Source organism: Dermacentor silvarum, chromosome 2 (genome assembly GCF_013339745.2).
Source record: "Dermacentor silvarum isolate Dsil-2018 chromosome 2, BIME_Dsil_1.4, whole genome shotgun sequence".
NCBI lineage: Eukaryota > Metazoa > Arthropoda > Arachnida > Ixodida > Ixodidae > Dermacentor > Dermacentor silvarum.
This window is the reverse complement of record NC_051155.1, coordinates 19,361,535-19,371,794: the sequence shown is the minus strand read 5'-3', so window position 1 is coordinate 19,371,794 and position 10,260 is coordinate 19,361,535. Positions and strand designations below refer to the sequence as shown.

Here is a 10,260-nt window from a genome sequence, read left to right as displayed (position 1 = left end):
GACCTATGTCGCAAACTAATTGGCCAGCAGGGCGCCGCTTCGAAAGCTCTGTCCAGCCGCGCAATTATACGTATCGTAAATAATCAACCAATTCGCCCTTTACCGTGCCTAGTTAATGCCAACATGACCTAGGCGGACAATGTAAACCACGATCTGAAAGCCATTGCTCATGATGCTTTCAATTTGCGGGTCTTTAAGGACTGCTACTCCGTTGAAGGCAATATCGTGGACCTTGAACGCCTGCAAGAATGGGCGAGAGCGACGATCGAGAACTGACACAAGAGACAACATCTGCTAAGAGCATTTCCCCAGCGGAATGGTCAGCAGGCGTAAATACTATACGCTAACCTTGGAGGCGCTCTCATCCTTGGCCACCCGAAAAAGTCATTGTTGCTCCTTGGGGTGGTAGTAGTCGGTCGCTGTCTCATGACGCTCCGGCCAGCTTAGCGAGAGCAGGCTGTAATAGCTGCCATCTCGTTTAGCAACAAGCATCTTGTTCAGCTAGTGTACTCGAGCTGCAGCTACCTTATGTAAGGGCGGCACACAGGCATCAAGCAGCCGCGCGAGAACAGACGACAAGAGCGCGCCCCGCGCTCCTCACATCACACGGATCTGCTGCATCGCTTCGACAAACCATTACGTCACCATACGTCAGGTGTCCGGCGTTCGGTAGGGGGCGCTGTCTTACAGTCATCGTAACGGTACACAGTAAAAGTTTTTACACCCAGAAGGGTGTAAATAGGCTTGTCGCAGAGACGACACCCTAAGGGTGTAAGTTAGCACCTATTTTACAAGGTGCCTTTTCGGCACACCCTAAAACAAGGGTGCCCATGTAAAGAAACTGTAGGGTGTTGTGATAACACCCCAACCGAAGGGTGGCAGCTACACCCTTCATTTATTTTTCCTTATTTAACACCCACTGTGGAGGGTGCCAGATGGGTGTACAGCCCCTGTACCAGATGTCAAATAGCTTGAACCGAACTTTAAAGTGGAACACTTTATAGATGAATGAGACCTATGGTATATTGCTTACAGTTGCCTGAACTTAAATGTTTTTTAAAGTTAAATTATAGTTAAACAATATATATGTATAATGCATGTGGAGATTTAAAATATTATTCCATGAGCCGTGCTTTGAAAAGTGCATGTTGTCTCATGCAGGAGTTCAATATGCATCATGGTCTCAGTCATCGGAGATGTATCACTTTTTTTAAAATCTGCTCAAGCTATACAATTCAAACACAAGTTATACGTATCGTACACATGCACTATACACACACAAAAACATCACATTTAGCATGTCTTAGATCTCTGGCTAATATGTATTCTGCTTCACTCCATGGACATGCAAAAGAAGTCACTGCTGCATTCGTACAAAAATGCAAAGCTTAACTAAATGGTGAAGCATATATATGAGACCTATATGTAACAATTTGAAAAGAAATGTGAATGAACTTTATTGTATTTCATACAAGGAGCAATAAAATACAAACATTATTTGTAAAGTATCACTGCAGTTAACAATATATAGTTTGCAACTGATCACAGTAATTCACATGGATCACAGTATATCTGTGGTATAATATACGTGTATACTGAGTACAAGTGAGAGAGTACGAGTGAGTAAAAGCAGAGCAGCCATTAGCAAAAAAAACTGTGTGGTGGCCTTCACACAAAAAATTATAGTACATTAACAGAGGTGACACCACGTATATATCTGCTCTTCATCTGTGCATATTTCACCTGAGTACACAATAAGATTTGTTCAACAGTAATATCACACAACTCTGTAAGGGTGTTTCTACAAACACATTGCTGATATGTAAAAACAGCCGTTCTGAAATAAAACAACGGTTCCTTTGGAGACATGCCACCAGCAGTGTCGACCACGAGGTTATGGGTGATACATGGCAATTAGTTGCTAAATAACAAAAATAAAATACATTTTATTTTTAGTTTGAGTGGACTCATCGTAATCAGGAAATTGAAGCAAGCTCTCTGCACAACACATATAGACTTTAGAATCTGGAAAAAATGCAATTACCCACACAACTGCAGCACGATGAACTTTGGCTATCACAGCACGCGAAACTGTACCCGAGGCTACAGTGAGCACAAAGACGCGCCCTTCGAGGGGGCGTTCTGCTCACATCACCCAACAGTGGGCAGCAATAGGGATTCGTGCAGTGTGCTGGTAGCCCGCTGCTGGGCGACGTAAGCAAAATGTTGCCTTGAGTTTCAGCAGCATCTCAGTTTCAGTTTCGCGTGCTCAGACAGCCTAAATTCATCACGCCACAGTTCTGCGAGTAATTGTATTTTTCCAGATCCAAAAGTTCACATGTCTTGTGCAGAGAGCTTGCTTTAATTTCCTGGTTACAATGAGTCTGCTGAAACTAAAAGTAAGATATATTAGATTGTTAATTAGCAACTAATTACCAGATATCACCCATCCACCCATGGTCGGCACCACTGACAGCATTGCTGTCTTCTAACGAGCCGTCCTTGTACTTCAGAATGGCTATTTTTAAATATTACGTAAATTCTTTGTAGAAACACCAGCATATGTAGTATATAAGCGACTAGCTTTCACTCGGATGAGGCATTGGCAACACATGTACATAAAAATAAACGAGCTAAAGATACTACAGCCTGCCAGCAGATTCATAAAGGTTAAGCAAAGGCTGCCGGTATTCATGACAATGTAACAGTACTTCAGCCTGATAATTGTTCCACGCAACATTGTTTTACAATCCAAAACTTGTAAAAACCTTGTAAAACCTTATAAAAATTGGATACTCTGCTGTGTTTTGACTAGTATGTCAGGCCTCAGCTGCTAAGTTATACATAATAAACATAAAACATAGTTCATAAAAGGACAGTCAAACCACAAAGACTTTCACTTGTATTGGGTAGGTTACACAATGCAACACATGCGCAAAATATAAAATATTGACCAAGCGGCATGTTACGAAAAGTTGAGCACTGGCTGCCAGTGTTGATGTGCCCTATAAGGGAATACAAACGTTAACAGTTATCATGCAGTACTTATAAGCTGGGACATTGTTCCCTGGCTGGCAAATAGGTTTCATAAACAAACTATGTTAACGAAGAGCAAGCAAGCTGTAATCTTTGTATAAAACTGCTGACAATTGTTTCACACACATTAATGTTAAGGCAGACCTCATTAGAACTAGACGTATTGTAATCTTCTTTTCAGCACATAGCAACACCCAGCAACGTTTTCGATAAGTACATGCAGACTACAGTAGACCACGTTTGTTTTTTGCTGACCTACACTTGGGCACTATTACATTGTCTGTCAAGTCATCAGAACAAAAAAAGGTGCAGTCTATAGGTGGTTGGCACAAGCAGCGGAAGAAGTTACTGGATCATGCTATTATCGTGATCAAAAAGAAAGAAAATGATACATTAAAAATTGCACAAAACTATTGCTCAAGCTATTGCACAAAATTGTCAGGCTAGCATTCGTATGGTAACGTACATGAACCTCGGTGTCGCATTGCCTGCACAACTCTGTTCACAAACTTTGTAACAACCCACTTGGCATTATTACATTCAAACCAAAAAACAATCGTTCCAGTACTGCACTGGTGTTGAAGTATTTAGGCCCATATACTATGTTCAATACAAAAAATGCACTCATGATTGCGATGACCCCTTCCTCCGCATTTTTGACCATGAACAGCCGCTCCTTGTCGACACAGAGGTGGAGAAACTCTGCCTGTTCCAGGTTGTGGCCAGAATACACCACACAGGGGGTGAGTGGAACCCTCTCGTCCTGCAATGACAACAAAGAAAGCTTACTGATCATGAAAGTATATTAATGCTTTTGTGTAAGCACAATATAAAGGGGTTGCTATGCTTGTCATGGAGCGGCATATTTTCGAGAGATTTTGAGTGGTTTTGACGCCAATTAACGGCCGCCAAAAAAAAAACGTCGTGTCCTCACTGTGCGGTGTATAATTTCGAGAAGGCGACAGGTCGATTACCGGGCGTCAAAAATGTCATGGCCCCACGGGGTGCCATCTCGTTTCGAGACATCGACACGCCGATTAACGGACCTAGAGGTGTGCGTCCGTGTGGTGCATGCAGTGCCGGGGCTCGACCTTGGAGAGAGGGCAATCTACCATCCTTCGTCCATGCTGAAAGGGGCACGGCCAAGACTTTTGGGGGGAGTCGTGAATTAATTAGGTGAACTCTGCATACCGGCAGTTCCCCTACGTAGGGAACTAGAGAAAGGAGAGGCTATTTAAGCGCACGTTTTGGTCCCAGCTAATTATTCTAGAAGCTGAACCTATGTGCTGCTGAGAAGCCATCAGGGGGCTAGTGCCGTCCAGTATCTCCTGGGCTGCCTGGCCACGTCGGAATTTCGAGGAACTAGTTGACGTACGAGACTACAAACCAACGTCTGCAACGAAGCTCACGGTAGATCGCCTTAAGTTAGCTCAACCTGCGTGAGAGAAGACGTCAACTAGACTCCCGGGAAATCCAGCCCAGCAATTGCAGCCACCTCAGCAAGATCGGCCCGCCAGCATTCTTCCGGAGAGCTTCGCGCGCCGACTTCACGGTTTATGGTCTTGCTGCTGCCCGGCCACGCGTATGACATCGTTGTTTTCTTTTGAACATTATTTTAGTGAAATGCTGTTATGTGTTATTCTTGTATATTTGATCCGCGCCCTGTTTCATATGTATATGTATTGTTAATTGCTCATCACATTTCTCCGTCATCATTGTGTTTCAGGGGCGCTATAACGTAAAAAGATTCCAAACTGTTTTGATTCCAATTTCTGCAATCAGCCTCCACGATTGGTCAAAACATTTTCAAGCCACTCCCAACTTCGCCTGTCTGTCACGTCACGTCACGAAAACCGCGACAGCTCCCCATCTGATATAACGTGTACACACTGATTATGCATGATTAAACCGCACAAAAGAAAAATAATCATTCCTGATTCGACGCCTTTTCACCATTAGCCCTCTGCTATTATCCAATGTTTTCTGGATACGCCCATTTCGCCTATCTGTCACGCGACCTCACAAAACTGCGAAAACTCACCACGTCAAAGTGACGTGTATGCGAAAAAAAATGAATTATGCCGAATAAAACGGAAAATTTCTCTTAATAGCCACAGACTGCCCCATTCTGAAAGGAATAAAAGATGGCTGCCCGCGGATCACTCAGGCTCTCGCTACTCGTACCTGCAGGTGAGCATGTAATTATTTGCGAATGATAAACATTTTTGTGTATGAGTAAAACGTTATCGAGCCTTTTCGCCATGCATACAACATCGCTCTGCCAACTCTTCCTTGCTGAGGATCAGTTTTAGCTGCATTCTTATTCTTCCGTTGCACGCCGCGATTTTCGACCAGCCACCGACAAGCTAAGTAAGGCGAAGCGGACCAATCGGAGAAGCTGGCACCACCCTCTTCATGCGGTTATCTATTTTCACTGTTCTGGCTCGGCCCCATCGAAACCCTCTCCACTAGAGCGCGCTCCTCTTGTCAGCCAATTAGATAAGAAAAACCGCTGAGTATAAGCAATGTTATTGGTTTTCAAAGCGAACAAAGGTGACCTCCTATAAATGAGGAGAGTGCTTGATTGAGTTGTTCAGACAACGCCGCGGGTCACCGCCCGATGCTTGCATCGGTGGTTATGTAAATTTGACATCAGGAGTTTGCAATCAAAACTGTTTGGAATCATTTTACGTTATAGCGCCCCAGGTGTGTTTGTATTGTCTTTTTTATTATTTTATTTTATTAATTGTGTATACTTATCTGGCGATAAATATCTATTTTTTTTCTTTACTCCCGACTCTGACTCTTTCACTCTGTTCGCTTGAGTACGGAAGACCAACCGGCTTGTATACCCCCGATTGACTTCGCGCCGACGATGAACGGGTGACAGCTTTGACACTTATGCAAGCAAGTATAATGTCATGCAGCCTTAAGTGCAAACAATGTAGGCTGTAGAGAAGCTTAACACAACCCAGCATTATTCAAATAACCTGTGTAATCCAAGCAAGGTCATTTTTGGAGCATAGATGCGCTTCACATCGAGTGCAAGAGCAGTTCAAAATCGTTCGTTTGTTCATCCTTACGTTTTGTATATTGACTTATGATTTAATTGCCGTTTTTTATTATTTATACATGTATTGTTGTTGTTCTTCCTTACATGCACAGCACTTATTAATCATTGTATCACCTCCCCCCCCCCCTATGTAATACACTACCTTTGAGGGCCTTTACCGGTAGCATGAATAAATAAAAATAAATAAATAGCTGGTGAAATTAGGTGGCATGTCAGTTCACATTTAAAAAAAACCATCTGGATCTTTATACAGTTGCCAAACTGTTTCTACGATTGAAGCCATTTGAGGAATTACAGCATTGTTTAGATCTGATTTCATTAACAATAATGTGAAGGAACTTACGTCCTCACGTACAAATATCACTGGCACTGCTGGTTGTTCCTTCCCATTTGAAGCAATTGTCCTCAGAGTTGCAATAGCAAGGAGGCCTGTAAACAGATGACAATTCGTGTTAGCTTCAATGATCACACGGATATGTGCAATACAATTGCACAAAATTCTTGTTCTTTTTGTACTTGTAAAACCTCTGTTTAGCTTTGATTCAACAATATCTTTGTTTTATAAAAGTGCTGAATATATCAATCACAAAGCAAGAGGTTATAATCGTCACACAGAAAATTTCGATCGCGATCGAGGGGACCGCACTACCATGTAGTTCAAACGTGGTAAATTCCTCGTTGGCGTAACCTATTCTCCGCGCACAGGCGCGGTATTTTGGACAGCCATTCCTGCGCCTGCGGGTCAGCCCATGCCAGATTATACTTTTCTCACGCCTTACGGCGCTCTACCTTCAAAATACCATCACTGATTTTCCCGGGGGAGCAGTTTAGGCATTTTCTTTCAGTTAATATGTTTTGAAAAGTCACGGATAGCATACGGAACGACCAACCGGCTTGTATACCCCGTCGATTGACTTCGCGCCGACGACGAACGGGTGACAGCTGTGACACTTATGCAAGCAAGTATATTGTCATGCAGCCTTAACTGCAAACAATGTAGGCTGTAGAGAAGCTTAACACAACCCAGCATTATTCGAATAACCCGTGTAATCCAAGCAAGGTCATTCTTGCAGCATAGATGCTCCTCACATCGAGTGCAAGAGCAGTTCAAAATTGTTCGTTTGTTCATCCTTACGTTTTGTATATTGACTTATGATTTAATTGCTGTTTTTTTATTATTTACAGATGTATTGTTGTTCTTCCTAATATGTACAGCACTTATTAATGATTGTATCGCCCCCCCCCCCATGTAATACACTCCCTGTGAGGGCCTTTACCGGTACCATGAATAAATAAAAATGAATAAATAGGTGGTGAAATTAGGTGGCATGGTCACATTAAAAAAAGCATCTGGATCTTTATATAGTTGCCAAACTGTTTCTACGATTGAAGCCATTTGAGGAATTACAGCATTGTTTAGATCCGATTTCATTAACAATAATGTGAAGGAACTTACGTCCTCATGTACAAATAGCACTGGCACTGCTGGTTGTTCCTTCCCATTTGAAGCAATTGTCCTCAGAGTTGCAACAGCAAGGAGGTCTGTAAACAGATGACAATTCGTGTTAGCTTCAATGATCACACGGATATGTGCAATACAATTGCACAAAATTCATGTTCTTTTTTACTTGTAAAACCTCTGTTTACATTTGATTCAACAATATCTTTGTTTTATCAAAGTGCTGAATATAGCAATCACAAAGCCAGAGGTTATAATCGTCACACAGAAAATTTCGATCGCGATCGAGGGGACCGCACTACCATGTAGATCAAACGTGGTAAATTCCTCGTTGGCGTAACCTATTCTCCGCGCACAGGCGCGGTATTTCGGACAGCCATTCCCGCGCCTGCGGGTCAGCCATGCCAGATTATACCTTTCTCACGCCTTACGGCGCTCTACCTTCAAAATACCATCACTGATTTTCCCGGGGGAGCAGTTTAGGCATTTTCTTTGAGTTAATATGTTTTGAAAAGTCACGGAGAGCATACGGAACGACCAACCGGCTTGTATACCCCGTCGATTGACTTCGCGCCAACGACGAACGACTGACAGCTGTGACACTTATGCAAGCAAGTATAATGTCATGCAGCCTTAACTGCAAACAATTTAGGCTGCAGAGAAGCTTAACACATACGAAAAGGCTGGCATGAGCGAAAATACTGCTCCAGGACAGTAGCCCCGGTCTCCACTACGGCCCCTACTGCTCCCCCGGGAAAATCAGTGATGTTATTTTGAAGGTAGAGGCGCGAGAAAGCTATATAATCCGGCATGACTGATACAGCACGAGCGCCGCAGTCGTGAGTATGTCCATCCGACGTAACGCGCCCGTGCGAGAATAGGTGACGCCAACGAATAATCTACCCCGAACGTAATCCTTTTTCCCATTCACGCGTCCTTTTTGCCGTAAGACGCCGTTTACTGGCATTTTCTAAACAATATTTCTGATCGCGACGCCGGCTTACCACATACAAACAAGATGACAACGGGCTTACCTCGTGAGCAAGTTACGAGCACGTAGACTGTTGAACATCCGTTGAGGGGGTAGCGCTCAGCCAACACGGCTGAGCTCAGCGCTACTGTTGAGGGCAGGCTTTCCGTATCCAAGCATGCACATACGTGCACCTGAACACACGACTTCTTCGATGCCATTGCGTGCAGAGTTTTGTAGACGAAGTGAAACACATTCAGCACAAATATCCCCGCGCTATGACGGCAATTCACGAGCACACACGCGCACGTCACGCAGCGACAAATTCGGAACTTCGCCATTTTGAACATGCCGAGAGTCAACCAGCGTAACCATCCATCGCTTCTGTTCTTCGCTCCCGTTGCGTCAATCTCTGTTCCTTGAGGCCTTGCTCCACTCTTGAGTACAAATCAAGACATATTTACGGTGAACTAACAATCTGCACAACATAAAACGATAAAAGCCGACTGACTACACATTCGCAGCTGCATCAACCGCTTGTTAGATCCTTCGAGACCGCAGGCGCAGCGCACGGTGCCACCTGGTGCCGCGCTCTGTGAGCACGGAGAACAAATCAGATTCGGTTTCGTTTTCCAGTTTATGCTGTAGTTGCTGGAACTGTAAAATTATTGCTCGGCGAATTATTTAACTCTGAAAGAGGATAACGCTTCCTCTTCGACAAGGTAGTGCAGTTTGTTCAAAGAGATAGAAAAAGCAAGGAGAGGAAAGGCAAGCAAGTCAACCAGACAAGCGTCCGATTTCCTACTGGGGATGGCAAACCCCAGTGCCCCTGTGTTGCAATGCAGTGCACAGCAATCTATCTAGTGTAGTGCTAATTTGGGGTGGTTGGTGCATGTAATGAACGGGTAAATAATGAGTTGTGTCATAACTTTTTATCAATGTTATAACGTATATTTTACGAGGACTGATATCCATAAAAATACTTTTTCATTATTATTTTGATAGGGCATATTGTTATTTCAATATTGAAGCGAGACAATATGTGAAGTTTAAGCCATTTGACAGAAAAGCTGTCAGCGGCACCAGCCTCGCAAAATATACACCTGAATAGTGTCGCATAATGCACTGGTGTTCCACATATATGCACCAAAAAGCTTTTCTCGAAAAATAGAAAGGAGAACGTCATGCAAGCACTTTTCGAAGGAATATCTTAAAAACTTGATTCACTCACCAAGTTCGCACTTACTGGGTGCATTTTGCGTACAGGCTGACTTGAATTTTGTAATTACCGCATGCTCTTTAAATTGAAAATGAAAGCTAGCCGATTGCAATAAGTACGTATGGATTTTAATACCTTATGATAGAAACACTTAACATGAATTGCCTTGAACACTGTATTACCGAATAAAGCGCCTTTATTATCACCAATGCTCTAGGCATGTTATATATAGCCTTTGTCGAAGACGCATGCGCACACATGTGTGTACGCATACATATTTGTGCGTCACTTACACCCTTCTTGAGCATAAAGACACACCCTTGGTGCCAATCGGAGGGTGCAAAAGATGTACGCACCCTATATATAGGGTGTAGTATTGTAAAATAATGACAAAAGGGTGTGAAAGGGTGTAAGCAAGGGTGTTAAAATTAAAATACACCCTTTTTACACCCTTTTGGGTGTAAAAACTTTTACTGTGTACAAGGTAGATATTAAGGGAAAAA

The 10,260-nt window shown here is 43.2% G+C and overlaps 1 protein-coding gene across 2 annotated transcripts; it reads right to left on the bottom strand.

Moving 5' to 3' along the window:
* Nucleotides 1-3,136: 3,136 nt before the first annotated feature.
* Nucleotides 3,137-9,083, bottom strand: LOC125943615 (uncharacterized). 2 transcript variants are annotated; one of them, XM_049663078.1, is made up of 3 exons: nt 8,603-9,083; nt 7,566-7,651; nt 3,137-3,799 (listed from the first exon to the last, which is right to left on the bottom strand). In XM_049663078.1, exons 1-3 carry the CDS (start codon nt 8,886-8,888, stop codon nt 3,539-3,541), a joined length of 633 nt encoding a protein of 210 aa, XP_049519035.1. In that variant the 5' UTR covers nt 8,889-9,083; the 3' UTR covers nt 3,137-3,538. The 2 variants fall into 2 exon arrangements, with proteins under 2 accessions (XP_049519035.1, XP_049519037.1); XM_049663080.1 differs by lacking the exon at nt 3,137-3,799 and adding an exon at nt 6,452-6,538.
* Nucleotides 9,084-10,260: the final 1,177 nt, after the last annotated feature.

Bases quoted from the DNA above. Each gene is read 5' to 3' on its own strand.
- LOC125943615 (XM_049663078.1), bottom strand. From the start codon at position 8,888: ATGTTCAAAATGGCGAAGTTCCGAATTTGTCGCTGCGTGACGTGCGCG. The intron at 7,652-8,602 runs GTAAGCCCGTTG...ATCTGTTTACAG, and splicing joins GCTCGTAACTTGCTCACGAG to ACCTCCTTGCTGTTGCAACT. The intron at 3,800-7,565 runs GTAAGTTCCTTC...TTGTCATTGCAG, and splicing joins TGCTATTTGTACATGAGGAC to GACGAGAGGGTTCCACTCAC.